The sequence below is a fragment of the Silurus aristotelis genome (assembly GCF_946808225.1).
Source record: "Silurus aristotelis genome assembly, chromosome: 3".
NCBI classification, from domain to species: Eukaryota; Metazoa; Chordata; class Actinopteri; order Siluriformes; family Siluridae; genus Silurus; species Silurus aristotelis.
The window spans coordinates 5,709,564-5,737,401 of NC_139576.1; the positions used below are offsets into that span (position 1 = coordinate 5,709,564).

A 27,838-nucleotide genomic window follows, 5' to 3' on the forward strand; every position below is an offset into this window, starting at 1 on the left:
ATTTCTTCACATTCACTTAGTCATTAGACAAAATTTTAACCAACACTGTATGCATGTCTGCCCCGCCCCCAACTTGCGACCTGATTGGTCAGGAGGTGTTAAACATATGCTTTGTATTACTCTATGCTGCAAAAGGACAGAAGGCAGCCATGAATCTCATGTGAGGTGATGGAGTGCAAGAAAACAATCTCAGTTGCGCACTGCTTTGATTTTCAAAATAAACACACACACACACACACACACACACACACACACACACACACACACACACACACACACACACACACACACACCTACCTTGTCTTGTATGTGATTCTCCTGCCCTTTTCCCAGGAGCTCCAGCAGAGTTTCTCTCTGCGCTCATAGATTTGGTGTCGTTGAATAAACACCTCATTCGACAGCGACTCTGTCTGAGAAAGTGGAAAAGTAGAAGAGGACGAAGACCAAAAAAAAAAACCATCCAGTTTACAGTATATGATTGGGCTCTGCATACATTTTTCTAAATTTTTTTCTACAGACATTTATTTTTTGCATTTTATTTTTCTTTAATTATGTACATTTTGTATTACATATTCTGGGGAACTGAATGAAATCAAACTATAAAACTGGGATCATACATTGAATTGAATTGTAACATGAACGTACCATTAAACATTTAGTTATATATTTATTTAATTTAATAACAATTCAAATATGATCAAGCAAACAAGCGACTTTTGTAGCTCTCAGTGAACTTCTGCATCTGTCTACAGATATTTAGGACAACACTACATGAGAAAACTGCCTCGGCTGTCTCAGGTTTAAAGGCTGCCTTCTCCAGACTGCATGCTGCAACTCATTCTATAGATTTCTAAAGTATATCGAATAGGATTTAGATCAGGGCTCATTAGGATTAGTGCACTGTTTTGTTCTTAGCCATTCCTAGGTGCTTTTAGCTGTATGATCTGGGTCATTATCCTTTTAGAGGGTTCCTGAGCTGCGACTGAGATGGAGCTTCCTGACAATAGGCAATACGTTTAGCTCCAGAATGGCTTTGTAGTCTTAAGATTTCATTGTGCTCTGTACAGACTCAAGATTTGGAAGCTTTTTTGTGTCGCTGAGCAGCTGATGTGTCTTGCCAAAATAGCTTCAGTTTTGTGTCATGTGTCCAAAGCCTTGTCTCTCAGTCAATATGCATTATATCAGATATAAAGAAAATCACAAGTTTAAAAAAACAGCACTAAAATCCAGTTATTGTCTTTTCTAGAGATGCCAAAAAAAGAGTTGTCTACATTTGAAGCATGTTCATGCGTATACAATAGGTAACCGCCCGTACCTTATTGATATCCACTTCCGTCTCTACAAGTGGGGAAAGTTTCACTACCCTCCAGCTGAAGGAACACAGAAGATATCAGTCACAATCTTATTTGACATGTGCATGTATTATACAATTTAGCCTTAAATTCTACGTACTTAGCCTGCTATTTTTTTTAGCACATACTGTACATTTTCATTGCTTTCCTTGCATTGAATATCTACACACTGCTAGAAAGTTTGTATTTCGCCGATATCCAATAAAAGTGCACACGTCTGTTTATATACCCTTTATAAAATAGTGGTTTGGCTAGCTACATTTGTTAGCCTAGAATGCATAGTATTACAATGTAGAAGAGCAGAAGTGTAGGTTTTGTTTTACTTCTGACAGTGGTGGACCAAGTACACAAACCATGTGCTTTACTTAAATAAAGATACAGCAGGTAAAATATTTTTACAGTAAAAGTAAAAAGTGTCCCTTTAAACAGTCACTTGAGTTCAAAAGTATTTGCCTTCAAATATACTTAAGGATCCAAAGTACTATGATTTATTATGGCTATAATGTTCCTATTATCATGTTTGTCACAAGTTTATGTGTAAAGACTAATGTTACTCTAAATCTATTAATAGAATTATATTAATGAGTCAAACTCTGACTGATATCTATTAAAATGATCATGAGCCCAAATCTTCTTTTGTACTACTTTAAAAAAAATCGTGTAAATAAGGCCACATGTGTTGTGGCAAGTTCGAGTCAGGAGATTCTTTCATAAATTTTTTTATTTCAAAATGTTTTGCTTGCTGTTGAAATGAAGTTGAACTGTATGTTGGCGATAAGTAGATACCACCAATGAAAACGACCCTGATTGGTGGCTTGCTGTGTGATTGACCAGTTAAGTTTTTATCCACTCATAAATAAAAAGGAATGTCTCCAGGTTACATATGTAACCATGTTTTCCCGAGAAAACGAGATGCTGCGTCAACAACACTTTGGGAATGCTTCTGCTTTGTCCACACTCTGAATAATCAGTCCAATAGAAAGCGTGGCATCACCCGGGTTCTCTCCATATGTCTAAGGCTGCGGGATTGTAAAGAGTGAGTTGCCCTTTGGGAGAACCCTCTGTCCCTGAGCCACCACAGTAGCAGTTACATGTATAGAAGGCCAAGTGGCACCACAATGAATGCAACTGCCATCAGACCCAGCAGCCTTTGAAACTGCTTCACAGTAAGTAGCTGGCCTACTCTCACTCTTGTGACAGCCGTGAGGATAGACTTGACTCATGCAGGAGACAGCTGCACCCGCATAACGGTTTAATCCCATACTACGCCTAGATAAGTGGTTTTCTGTACCGGAGAAAGTACTTAATCTTAACCCCAATTCCTTTATATGGGCGAAAACAACCTCTCGATGCCGGGTCACGAGGTGCTCTGATCGACCTAATATCAACAGTCGTATAGTTTATATAGTTCAATATGAAGATGCCCCTGAGTCTCAGCAGAGCCAGGGACTCGCCCATATGAAGGAATTGGGGTTAAGATTAGGTGAGCTTGAGAGTGAGAGGGGTGAGAGTGCAAGGCCGAATAGAAGGACCCGTTATTGCTAAGCTTTGGCTCTGAAAGTAAAGTACAGATACGCAAAAAAAAATCCAGTTTTTTGAAAAAAAAAAAGAAAAATAGAGTTCATTGTTCGAGAGCAATTCCAAAGACTGTACTGACCAGTTTCTAACCCAGATTATTAGTTTTCCTTTTAACCTATTGTGAATAGTTCTTTTATACCAGAATACCTTGGTGTGGGAATGTCCTTATACTGCAGCTTCTTGACTGTGTTTGAAGCAACCAGAGACACTGGGATGACTAAATTGTTTATGTTGTAGATGCTTTCATCGCTTCTTCTGCGTTGTGCAAACTGTGAGGAAACAAACCACAAGTGGTCATTTCACAAGGTGAAACTTTTATGAGTGACCAGTCACAACCCAGTAATTTTTTATTACTATAAATTAAAGTTTAGCAAATGTAATGGTAAAAGGTTATGCACTTGGGACTTCCTCTGGTGTAGGTTTATAGAGTGGGGTGTGTTCATGTCCTCTAGACTGTCCTCAGCTCTGGGAGAAAACGTATCTGCAGAACGACAAAATATAGCAGGATCATTCCTCTATACAGACAGAAATTTGTGGACACTTTCATTCTTTAGTCCTTTTACCTATTTAGTCCCCATTCGCTGATATAAAAAGCTCCAGTCTTCTAAAAAGAGAGGTGCCATTAGATTTATAAATTTTTTTTAGTCAGCCAACCGATTCATCCCAGTTGTGTTCAGATCTCTATAGCAGGCCACTCAAGATCTTCCACTCTAACCGAATGGAGCACACTTGTGCATGGCCTGCTGAAACAGGTTTGGGTCATTAGTTCATTTGTCTTTTTTACCTTTCACAGTAAACTATACTATAACTATAAACTGTTAAGGTGCGTTTTTTTGCACACATTAAACAAAGCGCTGTGAATTAGGGACAATGACACTCTGCAGACCGTGCCATCATAAGAAATATTACAGCTCTTGGATGTGCGTCATGCTGCATTACTCCCTCCACAGGAATAGATTATTTTTTGTATAAGAGGATGGTCTGGAGTCTGTTATTCCCGACCTATAAATAACATTTGGTTCGTTTGCTCCTTCTAATATTGTTTATACATCCGTGTATTGACAGGAACATATATATATATATATATATATATATATATATATATATATATATATATATATATATATATATATATATATATATATATATATATATACTGAACATTCAACACCATTATCTTATATGTTAACATCCATTTAAAAATGGGCAGCATTAAGTTTTTGTAAGTCAGTAAACTTTTATGGCACTTTTTAACTCATTCATTTCAAAATGATTGTCTTTCGAGTATTACATGTACAGGGTGACTCAGGAAAATAGGAAATTTTGGAACTAGGGTTTGGAACCAGTTCGATCTCGTTTAGAACCCCTTGCTATTAGTTATAATGGAGCTTTGGATGTCTGGGTAAATAACTAACAAGAAGTCAATCCTACCGACATCTATGCTGCGCTGGAGTCGTCTCTTCGCCTTCTGTCTGCAGGTCTGCGTTGGCGTGTGCTGAGTTGCTTTGCTATGCGCCTTCGCAGCCTGGAGCTCAAGTGGGCACTCTGTAACAGGACATTCCATTACATATTAAAAAAAATCACCTTGACACAGAATAGTTCTCACTTTATCGTAAATAATGATTATAAAGGTCTATTTGAAATCGCTCATTCGAAATGCATTATGGTTGCTATAGTAACAGCTCATGCACAGGGAGTTGTAACGGAAAAGCTACACAGAATATAAAGTTAACATACTGTACAGTATTTTACATAACTCCTAAAAAGGCCATGCATTATAATATTTTTTTCTTCCTTGTTTTCTCGTGAACACGATTTAAACTTCTTGCTATTTTGACCTAAAAATTGTTTTCTTTATGATCAGTACTTATTTGTATTAAGCGTAAAAGCATGTTCTCGAGGCAGCATCATCGCAGCATCAGGGATGATCACAATTTACTTTGCTTTTACTTTGTTCAGGGATTCCCCCAAGCAAAAAGTTAAGTCCATATATGCTGATGGAAATGAGTAAATTTGATAGAGATTTTAGACGCATACTCCATAATATACACCAGAAACATTCACAAGGTGCAAGAGAAAACTAATTTTTACATCGAGATCACAGGACAATTAAGTAGTAATAACAAGAAAACAACTTTTGCTATGTCAAGATCACAAAAAAATGAAGTCATGATAATGAGAAACCAACTTCTGTTATGTCAAGAACATGAGGAACATGAGGAATAACTTCAATAGGACGTAAGTCTGGATATAAACGCTTTAAGATAACAGGAATTGAACAACTTAAATTTCCGAAATAGGCTTTTTTTTCTCAGTTGAAAGTGTGTAATCTTGTGATTTAGCTGTTTTAGAACGCTTTAGCCAAAATAAGAGCACTGTTCAAGAAGTGGGCGGGCACTAATGTACTCTTGAGGCTGCACTGAAATAACTGTTGTGAACTTCTCAACTCTGGAGCAAAGTGAGCGAAGTTTGGTAAGTCCTAATTAGGAAACTTTTTACATAAAATCTTTATGTTGCTTTTTGGATTGTAGAGTTAGTATGAGTTAACATCGTCGGAAAGTCAAATGTTACATGTATGTTGCAGCGGCTGTGAGGAGTAACCGCGGGTTGTGTAGCTCATGACTGGGCCCAACCAATTTTGCTATGTGGGCTGCTTCTGCACACAAACACACACATTTTCATTTATCAAGTATTAACCAGGCCCCTTCAGGCTTTGGGTTTTAGTCACAACTCATTTCACATATAATATATTGCCAAAGTTTGTGGATACCTGATCAGGAGTATTGTATGTGCTTTTTGAGCGTCACATTTATTTCCAATTTGTTCTTATAATTGCCTCTACTCTTCTGGACATTTGTGTTCATCAGCTACAAGGGTATTTCCAAAAGGCAGGTACTGATGTAGGTGAGGAGGCCTGATGTGAAGTCAGAAAAACTACATATGACAGGAAAGGTCAGGTGTCCCAATACTTTTGCCTATATAATGTACTTTATACTACATAATATTTCACATACTCTCTCTATCTAGCTCTTTCTCCCTCTATTCGTGCTCCTAAACTAACAGTGATAATTTTTTTTTTTTCCCTCCAGCCTGATTCATCTTGATGTCTTAATTCTAAATGGAGTTCTCTTTGACTGGAACCCATTGCTGCTGCTGAGGATGGTTTTATGAACAGCATAAAGATCCATGGGATTACTGTGGAGAGTTAAACTCAAGAACCATGCAGATGGTTTTAAACTGTTTTGCATTCAAGGTGTCCATTAGTAAGCAGTTAAGAACCTCAACATTGATGGAACTGTAATAAATGGACATTCGATGCTACCCAGATGAGGATGAGTTCCGTTTTTGAGTTTGGTTCTTAAATTGAAAAAATATATTAGTGATTTTATAGAAAATTTATTCAATTAAATTATTTTTTACTTGTATCACACTTTTAACAATGAACACTGTCCCAAACAGCTTCACGGATATGAAGGTTATAAAGTTGGAATGTATAAGTAGTAAAGTGGTGAATGTGGCAAGGAAAAACTCCCTGAGATGGCATTAAGAAGAAACCTTGAGACAAATTTAAAAAAGATTTCAAATGGAATCCAGCACTGAATATCCGTTTGTGGCAGCGGGGGCGTGGCCGAGCGTCGGTTTGCGAATGGAGGGCGGGGCCGGGAGCAGGTAGGCAGGGGATTGCCTCACCTGAAGCTAATGTGACCTAATAAGTGTTCTCTATTTTCCAGTGATCCAGATTTTCAGGGTGCGTGAGCCAGAAGATGTACTGCCTGAGACACGAAAAATAAAAGTGGCTGTAAAGCCTTTACACCTGACCTGTTGTGGCGTTCCTTCTTCCCGCATTTATACGCTCTCCCACACCGTTCATTAGCGTAACATCATCTATCTGATATCTATTTATCATTATTTTAAGATAACATTTATTATTGTATTATTATCTATACTTTTTAAAACAACACACAGCAAAACACAATCATTATACTGTTCATGATTCCACCAGCATCACAGTCTCTCTTAGTTACCCAGGATAATTTTCTTTGTACCAAGGTTTGTTCTTTTGGCAGTTTTTAAATCACAAGATTCAAACTCAATTTTCAGTGTAAATGTTCCTTCAATCGCCTACTGAATCCTTAAATCCTAAATCCACTACATTCCACATTTAATTCCCATTTTTTTATTATGACACCCTCCACTCTTAAGGGAAAATGTTCCATTAGATTTTGGAGTGTACTTGTGGTGTTCAAGTCTAATACTGATGTAGGAGTCCTGCTGTCAGAGCTTCAATTCATGCCAAAGGTCTTCAATAGGTTTTAGGTCAGAGCTTCAAAGCAGGAGATCTTCCTTTCCAACTCATGTAAAGTAAATCTTCATGGAGATGGCTTTCTGCACAGGGGAAAATGTTATGCTACAAATACAACTGTGCACCTCAAACTTTGATGTCATAGTTTGGGGAAGAAACACATATGTCTGGAAAAGGCAGGTGTTCCAATACTTTCCACAGAGTGTATTGTTGTGTTCTCAACTATTTGCACATTTCGCTCTGAAATGCAGCATCAGACTAATAGATGAATGTAAATGCAATCAGCTTGATGGCAGTTTTCCACTCAGCTGTGTGGCTTCATCAGTTTGGGATCTGTAACGCCACTCCTGATCTACTTAAAGTGCTGCCCCTTACATTGTTAGTACGCTGATTCCTCATGGTTCTAGATGCATGATTGTCATGTGAACACACGGAGCGGCAAGTGCCTGTGAATATTCATCTACTTAGCAGCTCATAGAAGTCCACTTCAACATGTGCATTTATCACCGCATATCCGCACGTTTCATTTAATCTTTTCAGGATTTCTAATTCTAAAGCTAAATGGATGTAAGTAAAACAGCCAGCAGGAGATAATTCAGGTGTAAATCTTCAACAATTCCAAGGTTTTATCATGACAATGTAATATGAGCATAATTCAACCCTTCCAAACCACCCCACCCCTTAAACACACACTCACTGTTTGGCCAGAACCTGCTGTTAATTGTGTTAGCCGGAACTGGTCTTGAACACACACTCATGGGATCACAGGAAACAGAGCTTGGGCACCGGTACGCCGAGGTTTCCGTTCCCTAGAAAGAGACAAATGGGGGGGGGGGGGGGGGAACCATAAGAGAACAATAAAATTTCGCTTTAGACTATAAAAATGTCAAAGATTTTTAAAATGACAAATATTTAGTGTTAGGTACCATAATCTTTTAAGGGCAGTGGAAAAGAATTATGAAGCAATCTTTACACACCATCTGTGTGTGTTTCTTTTCATGCTGTCTATCATTTCCTTAAAGTAAGAAGATGCAAAGGCTCCGTATCGTCTATATACGCCATTTGAGAATTTAAGTGCTAAAAAGTGCTTTTCTAGGCTGTCTAGGTGCTGGTGTATACGCAAGTGATTGGTCGTTCGTGAACGATTTGAGTCGTCTCAAAGAGTTTTTCATTTATTTTCTACTGGACGTGCATGTGCCAAGCATCGCAAAATCTCCGTAGGTAACAGAATAGAGTAGCTCAGTCCTTATAGAGTCGTTCGTTCTTTTGGTCCGAATCTTGACATTATTGTTACAAGACGTTACACAATATTACACAATAATTATGGGAGTCATTAGAAAAAAGAACGAAGATATGAGAGGTGAGCTACTCAATCTGTTTATCAAAATTTGTCCTAAGCTGCATTGATATATTTTCATTATTGGATCTACAGTTAAAGGTCGTGTATGTCGACATATTGGGGGATCCGTTTATAAAAAATTGAACATTTTATAATATTTATGATCAAAGGAATTAAATGAACCAAATGACTCAAAAAATCATCGAACAAGATAAAAGAAACAATTTTCCGATCACTATTATAAACTCACACACACTCACACACAGATACATAGAGGGAGAAACTCTGTGTGACCTGCTGTGTGACTGGTGATTGGTCCATGATGAAGAGACGGGGCTTGTAATAAGTCAGTAAAGGGCGTGTCCGTGCACACACGCGACTGACGTCCACCTGAGACTGGAGCTGACCTCGGCGACTCACGCGCCTCTTCTTCTGGCTTGTCTTGCCTATACACATGGAGCCGGACGGCAGGAACACATCAGTCACCAGACTACATGAGAGAGAGAGAGATAGCATATCCATTCATTTTTATAAAAATTCAAGATTTTTTTCTTTTTGTCACAAACATAGTTATATACAGAATACAATTTGCAATGAAATGTAAACCTGATCGGCTGCTCAGAAAATTGTGCTTTAAATAAAAGGCACTATAAATGTAAGATGGAATATGTTAGATAAAAATAAGTAGGGATTTAGTAGTTACAGTACATTTTTAGTAGATAAAGTAGTACAAATAGTACAAATTGAATGAAAGTAAAATAAAAATGTATAGTAAAAATGAAAGTTTAAGATGAATATATATATTATTTGGAAACTAGCCAGTTATTCTGAACAATGATTATGGAAGTACAGTAGTTCAGCACTTTGTTACAATTGGTAACAATTTATTATTAAGTCATAGTACACAAAAAATGTATTTTCCAATTTTCAAATTGTCAATTTTCCATCCAATTTAATCAGACAAATCCAACCTAAAACATAGCATTTATTAAAGCTTCACCATCACGTTCAGTTAATGTGAATGAATTAAATAAATGTTATGTAAACTAATACTTACTTTATATAAATCCCTTAAATTTCCCTAATTTTAATAAATAAATGGTCAAACAAATTTTAGATTTTGAAACATTTTTTGTTGGTTTACAATTGCTTCCGGAGTAAAAAAAAAAAATAGCAAGAAGCAGGACATAATTCATTCATTCATTTTCTCCCGCTTATCCGTAATTCGGGTCGCGGGGGCAGCAGTCTAAGCTGGCCCCCGCCTTCGACTGCTGCCCAATCCTCACAGCACCGTCCCTTACGGTCCCTCCTGCAGGTGGTGAGCCCACGGGAAGGCAGGACATAATGCAGTACTTAATTTAAAGCAATTGTTTAAAACCTGTGTGCCAGCAAGTAGCATGGATCAACAAGGAACCAACTATAACATTACACATAATGTAACAAAACTGTAACATTGCAACATTTAACATTATTTTCACATTTTCAAATTTTCATTTGATTTGATTGCACAATAATCCACTTTCTCCTTAACTGGAACTTGAAACACTGCATTTGAGTGATTTTTCCAAACTGGAGTCAGAAATTTTGGAATAATGTCACTCCCAAAACTCACATATCTAAAAGTAAAAAGAGAGAAAGAAAACAAGAGACATCAACCCTTTTACAAAGCAATTACATATGTAAATTTCAGTTTAATAAAAATATATAAATAAATCAAATCAAATGCTGTTATTGTGATTGTCCCAAACCAGATTAAAAATTTGAAATGATGTTACTATCTAAAATAGTAAAAATAGGTTATAGTAAGAATGTTATATGGGTCTGTATGGCCTTAAGGAGAGGAATGTAGAAGGGAGACATTTTCAGAGGAAGATGGTGGAAGATTTTGCTAAAAGGATGGAAATGGCAGTGGTGAATACTTATTTTGAGAAGAAGGAGGAGCATAGGTTGAAGTGTAGCTATGTGCAGTGTGCTGGTACCGATCTTTAAGAATAAGGGAGATGTGCAGACCTGCAGTATCTACAGGGAAATAAAGTCGATCAGTCACACCATTAAGTTATTGGAAAGAGTAGTGGAAGCCAGGCTGAGAGAAGAAGTGACCATCTGTGAGCAACAGTGTGGTTTCATGCCGACAAAGAGCACCACAGTTGCATTATTTGCTTTGAAAATGTCGATGGAGAAGTATAGAGAAGGTCAGAAGGAGTTGCATTGTGTGTTTGTGAGACCTGAAATGTTGTATGGTTTAGAGACAGTGGCATTGAGTAAAAGACAGGAGGTGGAGCTGGAGGTAGCAGAGCTGAAGATGTTGAGATTTTCGTTGGGAGTGACGACGATGGACAGCATTTGAAATAAGTTTATGAAAGGGATTGCACATGAAGGATGTTTTGGGGACAAAGTGAGGGAGGTGTGATTATGTTTGTTTGGAAATGTGCAGAGGAGGGGCATGGCATATATCCGTAGGAGAATGCTGAGGATGGAGCCACCAGGAAGGAGGAATAGAGGAAGGCCAAGGAGGAGGTTAATGGTTGTGGTGAAGGAACACATGCAGGTAGTCGGTTTGAAAGATGTAGATGTAGAGGACAGGGGGAGTATAGAGACGGATGATCCGCTGTGGCGCCCCCTAATGAAAGCCGAAAGAAGAAGAAGTTAGAATGTTAGAACGGCATTAACGTCATGTACGAAATTTGTTTTGACATGAAATCAAAGCTTAAAATGTAGATTACTTTCACATACAGTCAACTAAGTGTGTTTGTGGAATGTTTTGGCATATTTGGAAAGGATATTTCTAACAAATTGAAATGAACGTCGAGATGACAAATCGTACACACACAAGATGTTTATTTAATCAAGACCGATTAAATCATAGAAATAGTTGATTTTTTAAGTGTCAATCATTTATAAGTATAGATAATATCTTACCTTGTTAAATCTCTACGTCTTTTCATTCAAATCTTCCTTGTCGCTGAGTCATTATTGCAGAAAGTATTTGCCACTATTTTTATATATATTTTTTTTACGACTGTAAGGCTCATGTGCAACATCTACATTTGCGCCGTACGCCAGCAAATCAGGTATAGTGAATTTGATCTTTATTACATTCTTGTTATTAAAAAGTCATTTGGAACAATAATAGTTATTTTATAGCATTTAATATATCTTATTTGAATTGTTTGCTGAATTGCTTGAATTGAAATAGTGACAAGAATCATTTTTTGAGTATAACATGACAATCCGGCTTTTTCTTCTAAACTTAAATAAATAAAAAAAAAAGAAAGGCTTGTTATGACATGCCAGCTGACAGCTACAGCATTAAAATGCAACAAGAAATTGATAGAAAATGTGCCATGTCATTCTATAGTATACAAGATAATTTATAATATTGGCACACTGATGTACTGTAAGAAGAATACAACACTACAGGACATGCTGTAATAAAAATAATCTATTTTGAGGTAGTAAAAGTATACTGCATGGCATCAGGCCACAATTCCAATCATTTTTAACAGAATTTAACAAAATCATTATGCACTGTCTACGTTATAGTGTTTATGTAGTTCAGCTGAGCTACGCCTGCCAGACTTCCTGTGTTTAGCCCAGAATGTTTACATTCAGCTTAGACGTTACAGGAGAACGTTCAAGTTCACTGAGCCTGAGGAATTTCTTATCTGAATATAACACCTTCAGGACATCTCTGATTGGAGTAAACACAAGCATCCAAGACGTGAATAACTCTTCTGTTAAAGAACAGAAAGAAACTGAAAGACGTCATGATCCCTAACAATAAATATAATTATTATTATCGTAAAAATTTTTTTATAAAATGAAGAACGTAGTGTTAGAGCTTTGAGCAGCTAATTAAAAAAATTAAGTTAATTAATACCTACAAAAACGAAGGAATGCTATCAAACATTCACAATTTTCTCTCTCTGAGGAAAGCCTTAAGGAATGAGCCATGTATGTTAACTAAGTTGACTTTATTTCACATGAATGATTTAGAAATGTGAAAGTCAAGACACTATTAGGAAACTAACTCTTGGAACTGTGTTTAGAGGACTGTGTTACATAACTGTATAGTAAACAGGATTGTAATTATAAAGAACTCATAGAGTGTGAACTGTGTGTATGCTGGGCACCATATTACATTAAGGACCTGACTGAAGGTTTAGCAGAAACAGGAGAAGTAGCGCACTGCTTTGTAACTACTGCATAGAATTAAATGGACAAATATGATCTGCATGGAAGAGGCATCAGAAGGAAAACCTGTGACCTTATCTCGTCAGACATATTTAAAACATTGTGATGAATCACAGGTATTTTAAAAAGAAATGCTGTGCACTGAGGAAGTACAAACTGACTGACCACAATTGACCACCAAAGCAGAACAAATACTTAATTACTGTATTTAAGTGGATTTTTCTGGTACTTTTTATTTCTTACATTTTCAAACCAGTCTCTTTAGTTTTCTTCTATTTGTTGACATAACCGATAATTTTTCTTCTTATAACCCATCAACCTATTTCTTGTTATTGCACGGCTTTTACAACCTAATACATTTCCTTGCTATCACTCACCACAAAGCCTACAAAGCTGACAATGAGAAAGACAGAGCGCAACATAAGGTCTGTGTTTAACATGGATGAGACGGAGGGAGGCTGTGATGTAACTGAGAACAGAGTCTTGGGCTCTGACATGTACTTAAGTAAAAAGTAGTCATTATTACAACCTGTTTTAGTGTCACGCTGGTATGATGTGAGGTCCAGGTTGTAATAATGACTACTTTTTACTTAAGTACATGTCAGAGCCCAAACCTCTTTATTTTAACTTGGTGAAAAAGTGTTGTCAGAACTTCAACTTTTACCAGTCTTTTAAAACACAAGTATCTGTACTTCTACTTGAGTGAAGGATGTGTGTACTATTGCCACCTCTGCCCCAAAGGCATAATTTGATAAAAAAAAAAAACACCTTGCTGATTGCTATATCTGTTATGCTTTGAGGTTGTTGAAAACCTTACACAGATTGTCAGAAGATTGGTTTCCAGTATAAATTAACAAATTCTGTAAGCAAATATGATGCGCCAACAAACGGAAGCTGTAAAGAGGCTGGCCTCCACAGCATAAAGATGATCAGAAACCTCAAAAAGCAGTTGGAATTACCATCACGGTCCCTTTGACTCGAATATCATTTAAAACTTGTGGGTGAAGCTAAAACCTGCTGAGACACGGGAAGAGCAGAAGAGAGTCCTGACCTGTTAAAGGATCTCTTTCTTGAGCCTCTCCAGCACCTGCTGTCTTCTTTAGCTAGAGGACAGCGTGAGGGCGAGTCATTCAGAGGAGACATCAGGCTATTCACTATCTGACTCAGCTGGGCACTCTGCACACAAACACACACCGAACAGAAATCAGTATGAATACATTTTTTTTACCGATAATTACATTACAAATAAGTTCATATTAATAGGTGCAGACCTCGAAGAGAAGTAATGATCAATCCTGGCTAGAAATAAAGTAGAAATGCAGTAAACACAAATATTTCGATATACAGGTAGTCCTGGATTTTTAATGGAGATGTGTTCCGAGACATCATTATGGGGTAGTGTACTATAATTTGTTAATAAATTAACAAATTACAGTATATAATTCAGCAAACATAAAAATGTACACATCCATAATGTATAAACTATACATGTATATGGCAGCGGGCACATGGAGGAGCGAGTGGAGAACGGAGTATACGCTGCTACCTCGCAAAACTTTAAATATTTTTTTATTTTGTCGTATCGCTTTCGTCATTGTAAGAAAGAAAAATCTTAAGTTGAACATCAAGTTGGTAATGTGTAACCATCCTCAGCTACACTGAGGGACCTCCAACTGAAGTCAAGTCAAGTCAAGAGGCTTTTTGAAGACAAGTCCATCCAGAGGTAAAGCATCAAGATGAATCAGGCAGGTCCAGAAAGAAGAAAAGGACAATGATCACTGGTGCCCCAGGAAGTATACAGAAGTAAACTGATGTTAGAATTGTCTCTTAGTATTGTATCTTAGTCAAATTGAATGTACACTTACTTTATTTAGCATTTATGAACCAAAACTTTCTCTGTTAGCCTTAATGCTAGGGGATATATCATTTTACATAAGCATGCATTCATGAACCAGGACATCTGTCTGCCCAAAACCAGTTCATCTTTAGATTTTCATTCATTAATGTTCCCACCTGCCTCTTCTACACAGCACCTGGATCCTGCTTCAGTTCCAAGTACATTTTCATAGCTAAACTTGTTTCCACTGTGTAGAACATTGATTTCATGTTCGTGTGGATGTACGTGCAGTAAAACCCAGAATTTATCCAATATTCAGGAATATTCAAATGTATAGGCAAAAACCGGCAGAAATGGTGAAATACATAATAACATAATTCCAGGAGCAAAATGGGTGAAAAAAATAGTTAGCAAAGAGATATCAGTTATGAATTAAAGGCTTGGAAAGTCCATGGAACAAGTCACAAAGAAAGTTACTTGACAATCATTTTGCTACATAGAGACACTACGAGTATTGTATTCTGTATTGTATTCTGGGAGTTCACAGTGGCGATCTTTAAAGCCTGTGACAACTGCTGGGAATTGGAGTTCCTACTAGCTGAGATCTGACATACATACAGTATAACACTTCAGCTCAAATCTATTTACATTCATGTCATTTGGCAGAAGGCCAACTGAGCAGTTGAGGGCCTTACTCAAGGACCCAGTAGTGGCAGCTTGGTAATGCTGGTATTTGAACTCACAACCTTTCAATTAGAAGTCCAATGTCTTAACCACTGAACTCTAGCTCAAAAAAAGACAGCGAGGGGACTCTAGCCAGATACAAATAATGCACAGATAACAGCTAATGACTTGATATCATTTTATATCGGATTGCAGAAACACAATGTGCTCCATGATCATTACCTAGTTTGCATTAACACTGTTAACTAGCTAACTATATACTAGCACGTTATGCTTACCATTTAGGTTTTCACTGGAGCATCCACTGCCTTGTAACTAGCTGATTAATTAATTACTTCCTGTACAAATCAAAAGTATTGTGCACTATACATACATTTATAATGCAAAGTTGACTATTTATTCATTGCATATAATAAAACCAGAATAATTGCCTAAGTCTCACCTGTCTCTCGATGTTTCGGAGGAGGCGTGTTGGACTGCTGGGCTCTGTGTCAAGCTCAGTGCTGAGATCGTTTTTATGTCCTGCTGTTAATGTCAAACCAGCCGTCTCGGTCAGCAGAGTCTGCTGGATTTGCAGGTCTGTTAATGGCTGGGCCTCAGCCAAGACAACAACTCCCTAAAGCAAAAGGTACAGATTTACACTTTCTAAAGACTTTGGTGCAGCAGAAATCACAACTACACTGGTATGGTACAATTTTGAAGTGATTTGTTAAGGTTAGATAGCTAGTAAGTTTGGGTAAAAGGGTACAAGTGATGTTAAAAACAGAGAAGGCAACATTTCTGACGAACCTCTATTTTGTTCAATTTTCAGGAATAAGGGAAAAAAATGCAAACAATAGCAATGTATATTTGGTTAATTAAAAAAAAACAAAAAAAAAAAAACATTTAATTAATTAACAAAAAGTGCAAACGTCAACAATGAGGCTCCATTTTGTTATTTTTCCACACAGATTTTCATGAATATAAAATATTATAAAGTTCTATAGATAATTTTTTAACATGGACAGCAGAAAACAGAAGAGGTGGAGACACATTGTTTCTACTAAGTAAGCATTCGCGTATTAGCTTTTCATTCTATTAAAACAACGAAATGTGTATTTGTGCATGGATGGAAGCTACTGTATATCTGGCTACCATTTTGTTTGATGTGGTGTACCATACTTTGTTTCCCTTCTTGTTTCATTACTTCGAATGTCTCTTGCTTGTCTAATGACTTGGAATTTGGCTTACTGTATGTTTCAATAAACTTCTATCTAGTCCAAGATCATTATTAAATCATTATTCGTTCTGTAAAGTTAACTAGTCATTACATAGATACAATTACTACTACCAATAATTGCAGTAAGTAATTGGACATGAGTCAGTTTAATTCCATCACAGTAAGACTGTAACCCTATATTGATATAGAGAACTGGGAGTGGAGATGTGTTAGCTCTTTACCTTGTTTGCAAGGAGGTGCTGATGAAGCTGTGAAACCTTCTTAATTTGCAAGTCCAACTCAGACAATCTTAGCTTTATCCATGTCCACTGACTCGCTAACTTCGATCTGTCATGTTGAAACCTCCACTCGCATCCCAGACAACTGAGAGAAAGAGATAGAGAGAGACACTGAAATATTGATCAGCTCTTTTCAGCAGCCCGATTCACTCTTAACAACATTTTCCATCTACCTGGGGGTGTACTTCATAAAGTGAAAAAACAAAATTGGGCTTATTCCTTGCTTAATTAATTAAACCATTTTATTAATAAAATGTAGGACTTAATATAATTAAAACTAATACATATATACAGTTTATATTTCCATTTTAATCAGTTTGAATTAAATCAGTTCTATAGTCAACGATATTATGCCTGATACTACTTACAAATAGTGAAAGGATCATATTAATGAAATAGCAGTGAAGTCAAATGATATAATAACCATAAAAGCTATCAAAGATATCCAAGTGTCTTCCCAAGAGTATGTATACAACATCACAGAAGTTGTTTCCAGCCATATGTGGTTCTTCCCCAAATTGCTACAAACTGTGAGGCACACAATTGTATAGGATGTCTTTGTATGTGGTAGAATTCGATTTTTCCTTTACTTGACCTATGAGACCCAAACCTTTTCCACCATGGTAATGCCCCTGTGCACAAAACCAGCTCCATGAAAATATGGAGTGGAAGATCTCCTGCTATAGTGCTCCAAACTCAACCCTGCTGAAGACCTTTGTGATGAATGCTGACTACACCCCAGGCCTCCTCAGCCTACATCAGTACCTGGCACCCTTGTGGCTTTTCAAAATCTAATGGAACATCTTCCCAGAAGAGTGGAGGTTATTATACCAGTAAATGGTGGGTGGTAGCTCAGTGGTTAAGGCATTGGACTTTGGATCAGAAGGTCACAAGTTTAAATTCCTCCACCACAAATCTGCCACTGCTGGGCCCTTGAGCAAGGCCCTTAACCCTCCCCTGGATAATGGAGTCTGCCAAATGCCATACATGTAAAAGGGGACTAAATGTGAAATAGGATGTTGTTATGGCCAGTTGGCCACAACCTTTTTCCATATAGTGTATGATTATAATGTCTTTTTGAAACTGCTACTACAAATCTGAAGGACCTAATTCTCACCAATATGCTGGAGTAAGGTTTAGTGTTAAAGTAGACTGTAGAATAATAGTAGAATAATGAAGCCCACACCCTTATTACATATATGTCGATTTTCTTTCCAACCCGAGGAAAACAATCATTTCTCAAACGAACAGCCATTTTTCTAATGCAAAGTTAAAAACCAAAACCAATACATAAAAATATTTGGAATTCGGGAATGATATCAGAAGCATATCGTGAGTCAGAGAAACAATATATTCGCAGAGAAATGGTGCTCAGATATATGAAACAACAAGACTTTGCAAACGAGAAGAAAGATCACTATGCTTAAACAGAACAGAACAGGTGAACACATTTGGGTAACAAGCCAATGATAAACAGTGTTGGACAAAGTACAAAATCTTAAACTTTTTTAAAAATTTATTATTGCTATAATGTTCCTATTATTATTTTGTTCTCAAGACTCTTGTTTAAACTCCTTGATTTATGTGGAAAGACTCTAATGTTGCTTTTAACACACCAATCTATTAATAGAATAATATTAATAAGTCAAACACTGATATATTATTAAAATTATCATGAGCCCAAAACCTTCTTTTTGACAAAAAAATTCCCGCAAAAAAGGTCGTTGTGGCGAGTTCGAGTCAGGAGTTTATTACATTTATTACTTGCTGTTGAACAGATGTTGAACTGTATGTTCGTGGTAAGTAAGTTTAATACAGAGCATGCGCTCTGCCCTGATTAGTGGCCTACTGTGTGATTGAGTATAAAATAAGTTTTTATCTGCTCATAAATAAAAAGAAACAAATAATTTCCCAAAATGTAGTTGAGTAAAAAGTAGGATATTTAAAATGTAGTGAAGTTAAAGTAAAAGTCTCCCAAAACGGAAATACTTCAGTAAAGTACAGATAAGCGAAAAAAAAGGCACTTAGGTACACTAACGAGTTACCTTTACTTCATTACTGTCTACTGGAGACAAGACAGGGACCAAAACAAAGACATGTGGCATAAACGAAACAGCAAGGAGAGTATCAGCTGGTTTAAATGGCAAGACTGTCCGTGGGATGTGTGTATGCTTGTTTAACATTAAACTTGGACTATTTTAATGAACAGCTTTGGAAATATTAAGCCATGAATTTTTTGCTTAAAGGCAAAAGAGGCTAAATATTATTATTACTCTGTTTGAACTCTATGAACTCCTTCTTTCTTTTTCAGTATATATTCAGTGAAGCCTCTTCCCTGACAGACTAGCTAATAGGAAAATTCCACGAATAGTTAGAGTGCAGTGAAGCAGCAAAACACACACACACACACATACACACACACACACACACACACACACACACACACACACACACACACACACACACACACACACACACACACACACACACACACACACACACACACAGGGAAGACAGAACTCTGATATCTCCTTCTGAGATGAAACCTTTTTGGTCATTGCCTAAACACACACACACATGAAACATTTCCCCACGGTGGGATATTTGTTCCTACCTATTCTTCATATGTCCTGTTTTTTCATCTATTTCTGTCCATTCATTTCTTCCATGTGAATGCGCACTGCACCTGGGTGTGCCTTTAAACTCATTTTCTTTTCCAAAAGGTTCGCAGGCCACAACTAAACCATGTTAAATTGTGAACATGTGTAAAACAGAAGCTGTACTGAGGACGAGAAACAGATTGGATTATTCCATGAATATGAACCTCAGGGCAGATCTCTGTAGCTTGGGTTTAATAACTGGTCTAAAATCAATACAATACAAAAACAAACAGAGCTACAATCTCAGGATACAAGGAAGACCTTAGTCAATTGTACTCTTCAAATGATGTCTAAAGACCTGCCTTCTCCAAAAGTACTCAAATTACCACTTGTGATACACTTGTGATAATATATTCTCTACCAACAGAGGTTTAAGACTGATGTTACTCTTCGTCTGTGTCCTTTGAACCAGTAAGTAATTTGGCTAAATAACTTATTTTTATTGACTGTATAAAACCAAAATCACATTTGCAATAACGCTCATATTCATGAAAGCTGCCCTTTTGCTCTTATGATATTGTCTTATTCTGTCAGATGTTATAAAAAAAACAAGATCTCGAATTTAGAATTTTGTGCCTATTTTTAAACATTTTGGTGACATTTTTGACATCATCCCCATTTGTTTATGACCACAAACAGCAAATGAATCAGAAAATGCACCTGCAAATGGGTGATATCCCTGCAGTTGTGGTATTGACTAGTCTGAGACTGAGTCCAAATGCGCTTGAGACCAAGACAAAACCAAAACCTTCAAAACCAGGTCTCAAGACTAAAACCAGTCTTGGGTACTACAGTGCAAGCATCTGCTATATTTGTTACTTTATAAATGCAACCTTCATTCAAATGTCTTTCATATCCATTTCACGCTACAAAGGAAGCTTAATCCACAAGGATAACCCAGAAAGACAAAGTGTCACAAAGACAATGTACAAATGCACCATTGAGACATTGGAGGACTTTGTGAGACCAGTTAGCCACAGCTTGGGGTTAGAGCTCTCACAAAGCCTGTCATTTATGCACAAGAGAAAAGAATGGATGCCCCCTAAACACTTTCTTTTTGTTCCTGGAACTCATAAAGTGGTGGGCTTTCAGCATCCTTTATTGGATAGCTCAGTCTGGGGGTATTACAAAAGAAATCCTGGCTACTTCCGGGTGCCTACACACACACACACACACACACACACACACACACACATACACACACACACACACACACACACACACACACACACACACACACACACACACACACACACACACACACCTTCCTGCATTCCATCTCAATGAGAGAAAACATGTTCAAAAAGATTAACAATCTTTTTTTTTATAAAAGATATTATTTATCTTTTTTTGCTGATTTATGTTTTTAAAACTTCAAACTTATCTGACCCACATTTACATCACAAAAAAAAAAACAGCAAACAAAACGATGAGGTAGTTGATCCACAACCCACATCATCTGATTTGTCGAGGCATGTTTTCTGCAAACAAGTAAGCCTGAAACATCACCTCCGAATCGTTGTGCATTTCTCTCAGACCTCCTCAACGTGTCTCCGTATGACCCTTTAACTCATTAAAAAGGAACAAAAGGACAGGACAAAGATGACGCAGCAGGAGCTCCATCTTGAAGCTGCATTGCAGGCGCAATTTTTTAAGGCTGTGGGAGGGTGAATTACATGTTAACTGATTCACTAGATAATATATTCTAATAGTATCTAAACTGACCAGGCATAACATTATGACATTATAACCAGACCAGTGAAGCGAATAACACTTACACTTATCTCTTCATCATGGTACCTGGTAGTGGGTGGGATATAAAGCATTAAGCAGCAAGTGAACATTTTGTCCTCAAAGTTGATGTGTTAAAGCAGGAATCAATGGGCAAGTGCAAGGATTTAAACAAGTTTGAAAAATTGTGATGTTTAGACGACTGGGTCGGCGCATCTCCAAAACTGCAGCTCTTGTGTGCTGTTCCTGAATCTGCAGTGGTCAGTCAAAAATCTATCAAAAGTGGTCCATTGATGCATGTGGGGAGCGAAGACTGGCCCGTGTGGTTACATTCCAGCAGACGAGCTTCTGTAGGTCAAATTGGTGGAGAAGTTATTGCTGTTAATGCTTGTTGGGTCAGAACTCTTTTGGCAGCTAAAGAAGGACCAACACAATATTAGGCAGGTGGTCATAATGTTATGCCTGATTGGTGTATATCTACAATAGTGTACAAGAAAGGGCGTTAATAAAATAAAAGCACAAGTTGCAAGGAGTGGAAACTGCATTTATTTTTCAACATACGCCCCTGCTACCTTTATACACTTATCCCAGCGTCCCAGTGTAACTAACACGAAAAAGATTCGCCATAGAAAGATTTTCCAGTATGCCTGAACCATCCTTTGTTATCAATGCTAAAAGCCTGACCTCCAAGGAACTCGTCAATTATCCAGGATCAGGCGTTTGACACGCTGAATGGTCACAGAATAACTGCTGTGGGGTGGGAACCACCAGGACCAGGATCATCACTGATAAATGTACATGTTTACACCATTCAACTGCAGCTTAAAGTTTTATCACCATACTGTTTTCAAAGTTCACTCAAGTCACTTACTACTGCGTGTTATTCCGCTATGCTATCATTTTTTTTTAATACCTGTAAAATGAAAAGTTCCAGTTTGACTTGAACACCCCTCATATAAATGATGCATGGTTACTGGAGAGAGTTGAAGGTCTTCCTGATCTCCTGGAAGCTCACGTGCTACTCAAAACACCTTGAACGACTCGTTGCAGACGTCTCAGGTTCGCCTAGCTTTGCGTGAAATTTCACGTTTGCTTTTTGTTCTAACTTGCTGTCCATGATGAAATCGCAGATGTGGTATTGCAATGTGGCCAGAAGAGCACCAGTTAGCACCATTAGATTTACTGTTTTTCTCAGTCGCTTTGGAGCGTTTCTCAGATCAGAAATGAAATTCTCAAAACTATTTGTTCAACCTCCATATCATTTAGTCACTCGTGCTCATCATAAAAACATTTCTTGTTTCTTTGATCCAGTTGCGAATGCTTTTGTACATCATTTAATCAATTGTGTACAAGTGTCTGCTGTTTCCTACATTATTAGTTGTTTATGTTCATGTTGATTGAAATATATTATACTGGTTTCACCTGAATAGTTTTAAACCCTAAAACATCTCAGCATCAGTTCACTGTATAAGTCATTGAATACAAAATGGGTAAACCAGTTGTCATCATCTAAAATGTATATTAAACTGCGAGAGAACGGCATCAGATCAACCAATAATCAACTCGTTTTTTAAAACACGTCAAAGGTGAATCTTGTAAAACTTCAATTTTGCTCCAAAGCAGCTGAGAAAAACCGTAAAACTTTTTAATATTACCTCTTAATCCAAGTAGACAATCATGTTAAACCTGACTATGTCCGCAATAAAATCTACTACACACTAGAAATGTCTGTTTTGCTGAGATCTTAAAGTAGTTAAACTGACATTTCTAGACAGTAGAAGCCCAGCTCAAAGCTAAAGAAATGCTTTTCACCCAAAACTGTCCAGAAAGTTATATTTGGATCCAGACTGCAGAGAGACTTAAAAGCTTTTTTCTCTTTCTCTGATCTGCAAGGGCCTGATGTTTTTGTGCTCCTGGACAAGTTCCAGTTTCAACACAAATGGCCGTCCCTAATTATAAGACATTTTGTACATGATTAAGCAATAGAGAATATCTAAATATGTAATTATACATAATCCTGGAAAATCCCATAGTTTGTTAAAACTATGGGATCCTGCAGAAAAACAGCATGAAGCTCAAAAAGATATCGAGACAAATCCAGAAATTCGAGGATCAACCAAGTCTCGCTTTCTAAATAAGCCTCAAACTTTCAATATCCCATGAAGTATCACTAAAGCACAATGCACAATTCAGTGATCAGGTACAGTAAGCAATGCGTTGGTCAGTGAAGCAACCAAGAGTTCAAGAGGACTTGAAAGAGCTGGAGAGATTGCCAGCTGAGTTGGAAGAAGCTGTTCTGTGGACAATTATATACACAAAACTCCAGAAAAGGGTCTATTGATATTTTGAAAACTGACTGAGCTTTTTGCCCACATTTGCCCCTGGCCATCACAGTTGTACAGCTTGAACTGAAACACACACTTAAATACTTAATACCCTTTAGAAACCTCTACATCTATAACACCACCCATATTATAACTGTTTACTCTCACCGCTGCGGCCCGGGTTCGATCCCCGGTCAGGGAACCAACCCCAGCCACTCTTAGTGCCGGTCCCAAGCCCGGATAAATGGGGAGGGTTGCGTTAGGAAGGGCAACCAGCGTAAAAACATGTGCCAAATCAAACATGCGGATGATCCGCTGTGGCGACCCCTAATGGGAGAAGCCGAAAGAAAGTTTTACTGTTTGAAGTACTTATAGACATTTGTGCTCATTCAGCCACAAGGGTGTTGGTAAAGTCAGGTACTGATGTAGGTGAGGTGAGGAGACCTGGGGTGCAGTCAGCCTAGGGTTAAGGTCAGAGCTGTATAGCAGGAGATCTCCCACTTCAAACCCATGTAAAACCATATATTCATGGAGCTGGATTGGGATGCTTAACAAAAATATATAAATGTGATGGTTGGATGTCTGGAAAATGGCCTAGTGTACAAAGAAGGCACATATAAGAACATCTAATCTATAAAACCATAAATGTTGCACACTCACTCTGAACTTAGTCTCTTTCTTATGGTCTTTTCATCCCACTCATCATCTGAGCTAATGTCTGTACCATCCGAGTCCAAAGCCTGCTGGGCATTACGAAGTACTGCCTGTCCACGTTGTGCTAAACTCTTAATACCTCTGATAAGCTGAATACTATCAGAGCTTTTCTCCATCGAGGAGGCTTCAGAGGAATAACCAGATCCAGCGTTTCCCTGCTGCACTGCCGGGCTATTAAACGTCTGCCCTGAAGATTTATCGGAAAGACAGTCGGCTTCCTCATGAGCCCCTAAAACATTAACACACGTGTTTTCTGCAGGATGTAGCGTATCAGGGTGGGTTTTGGAAGATGTGGGTGAAAGGGATGAGAGTTTCTTCGACATTGCTTCTAGTTGCTTGTTGAAGGTCTGAAGGGCGTTTTCACCGAGCAGTGCATGGAGTCGGACTTTTGCTCGCTCCATGCGAGACGTTAATACACAGTGTTGAGAAGAGAGTCGCCTTCTTCGAGCTTCGAAGTCCTCCTGCACTGAATTGCGGGATCCTAAGCGCCATACTGGTTCTAAAGCAACGCTCTGGTCTCTTGATCTTGCTGAGGAACAGGGTTCACTGTCTCTTTGGTAGTATGGCAGAAATGACAAGGTTTGTGTTAAGTTCTGAAGATCTTCCGAAACTTTCCTGGACTGTTCTTGGAACCCAGAGTCCTCATGAATCATTGGACAATCTACACCAAATTCATCCATGGACACAAACCCGAGCAAAGGTCCCAAGTTGCGCTGGAGATCTGGTTTATAAAATGTTGAGCTGTGATCCATTGACTGTTGGGGAATCGCTGGTAGCTCTTTGATGCTACAGGAGTCTAAAATGGAAAAAGAGGAACGATTCAACCAAAACCTAGCATAGCTGTCGTTCACTAGTTTTATCTGAGAATCCATGTCTCGGCTGGAATCCACATCTTGGGTTAAAACCGGAGGTGAAATGTGAATCCTGCAATCTTTTTCTAAAGTCTTGTCTAGGGCTGGTGGCATCGTGAACCAAATTCTTTTAGAAACCTCCAAAATAAGTCCAGTGGATATGGGTTATTCAGTGTCTTGAGCTAGAAATAAGAACACAAATGATTAACCTCATGTGCTGCAGACTGGAACATAATAGATCACCAAATATCTTGCATCTTTGCACTAATGTGAAATTGAGGATATATGTCAGGAACCTATAGCAAATAACCCATTGTAATAAAGTAGTAGGAAAGAGTATAGCTTCCAAAATTATTACCAATTAAAACTAAATAAAAAAAATTGTTTTTTTAAAACTAAGTCACCAACTTTTATTAGACATTGTCTAGGCATGGATTTTTCTTTACATTATTTATTATACATTATTTATTTTGAATAAATACATTTTTAAAGTACGTTTTTAACGTGGCTTCGACTCTGTGTTGTACTTAAGCAAGCCAAATATATTTGTTTAAAAACATTTTTGAAAAAATAGTAAATTTTTACTGCTTAAAAACCAAAATTCACCTTATTTACATAGTGAAACATGCAAAGCAAATAGATTGCTGGATACATGTATATAGAAGGTATGTGGCTTCATCCCACACCATGTTTCACTGACTTTAGAGGCCACCTGCAGTGACCAAAGTAAAGGTTATATGCGTACGTTCTGGCGTCCTATTTATTACAGTGTACTAGTGCACAGTTGAGGACGACCCCCAAATCTGATCTTTTCCAAACACAAATCATTAACCTCATGTGCTGAGCCAAATATCTCAAAATAATCTTAGCTATGACCTGGAATCCTTGATTTTCATTTGACTGAAGTATTTAAGTCATTATATGAGTTAAACTTTATCTGAGAAATGTGTAATAGATTAATGAAGGATCTACAGCAAGCCACTCAAGATGCTGGACAAATGACCATTATAGCCATTATAACTACAATGCACAATAATAACTCAAGTCAAGCAAGGTCATGTCAGACAATGATCTGAGCCAATGACATGATGAAATTGGGGTTATACAGTAAGTCATGAATCTATACTGAATAACCCATTCTGATAAAGTGTTTAGAAAGAATACATCTTGCAAATTGTTTTCAAATTAAAAGAAAACAAAATATGTTTCTCGGACTAAATCAATCACTGACTTTGGATGGACTATTATAGCATAGATTGTCCACTAGGCATGGACTCAAGGTTGGACCAGATCCTTTAATTTTTACATAATAAACACAAGGTTTAATAACCAAACCTTCACTGATACCAGAAATTTGTCTCAGTCTTGTTCTTATGCAAGCCACATGTATTAGCATTAGCATTTTAGAAAGATATGGTCAACTTTTACTGCTGTAAAGGAATCGAAAATATTTATATGGTGGATTGAAAAATTTTTTTTTTTACTTTTGTTAAATGTTTACAGCATCTCTCTATTTGAATACATTGAGTTATATACGTCCTCAACCTCACACCAGTGCACTAATAAATAGGACTAAAACTTGTGGAAGGATTTCCACAAGGACTAATTTGGTCACTATATATACACACACACATACACATACACACACACACACACACACACACACACACACACACACACACACACACACACACACACACAAAATGCTAAAACAAATAAATATAAATCTACAGTATACCAGATAACCCATTGTAATAAACTGGTTGGGGAAAAAAAATCATTATTCAATTTCCAATAAAAATGAGAAAGACACATGTTAACGCATTTTAGAAGAATATAGTAAATATCGACCTTAAAAGAAAAGTGAATGACTTTATTTTGCTTTAGTTACATGTTTACACTTAGTCAAAAGAAACAAAATACACTTTATTTGCATAAAAAACTGCAAAGAGGGAAAAATCGTTTGATTTTATCTTTAGTTGTATGTTTACAGCATCTATTACACTACAATGCAATATATGTACAGTATGTATGTATAAGTAAATAAATAGGGATGTGGCTTTGTCCCAAACCGAGTGTCAATGACTCGATAGGCCACCTGCAGCGACCAAGATAACAGATACTTGCGCAAGTTCGAGTCCTACTTATTAGTGCACGAGCACGCGGTTTAGGACGGAACCCAAAAAGACAGCTCTATTTCCGAAAGACTAGACTTCAAAACTCAGCGTTCAGACTCGTATAAATGATAAACCGGTTTCATTTCAAGGGTGTAACGTGTCTAGATTTGATATTAATCAAGTTAATTAGATAATATCACTTTGATTTTTACTTTTTTTTCTTGATACGATGCGTTTCGGTCGTTTAGATCACCTCGATACAGTAAATTGCAGTTAAAATAAATTAGGCGAATTGTTTTAATCGACCGAAAACCTAATGATTTCTAGCAAAAACATATGTGTATATATAATTGTGAATATTATAATTGTAATTAAAATAATAAAAAAAAACTTACTTCTTAAATGGTGTTCAATAGGTGCCTTGTAAAAAAACCGTTAAAAGCAGCGAGCGCGCGCGCGTCGGGAGAAAGAGGGAAGAACCACTGCGCTCGCGCTGCTCTGAGCGTGTCTCGCGCTTTCACCATGGAGACGAGCCAAGGGCCACAATCACACACTTCTACATAAACACGGACTCACAATGTGTACAGTTTATCACACACTTCTACACAAACACTGTCTCACAATGTGTACAGTTTATCACCCACTTCTGCACAAACA

General features: G+C 37.5%; 1 protein-coding gene across 1 annotated transcript; it reads right to left on the reverse strand.

The window, feature by feature from the left end:
• kansl1l (KAT8 regulatory NSL complex subunit 1-like) lies at positions 1-27,838 on the reverse strand. The gene is made up of 12 exons (XM_083537412.1): positions 27,577-27,838; positions 24,160-25,246; positions 16,728-16,869; positions 15,730-15,903; positions 13,818-13,942; positions 8,867-9,062; positions 7,931-8,042; positions 4,362-4,475; positions 3,329-3,411; positions 3,078-3,199; positions 1,316-1,370; positions 1-410 (listed from the first exon to the last, which is right to left on the reverse strand). Exons 2-12 carry the CDS (start codon positions 25,176-25,178, stop codon positions 294-296), a joined length of 2,259 nt encoding a protein of 752 aa, XP_083393538.1. The 5' UTR covers positions 25,179-25,246; positions 27,577-27,838; the 3' UTR covers positions 1-293.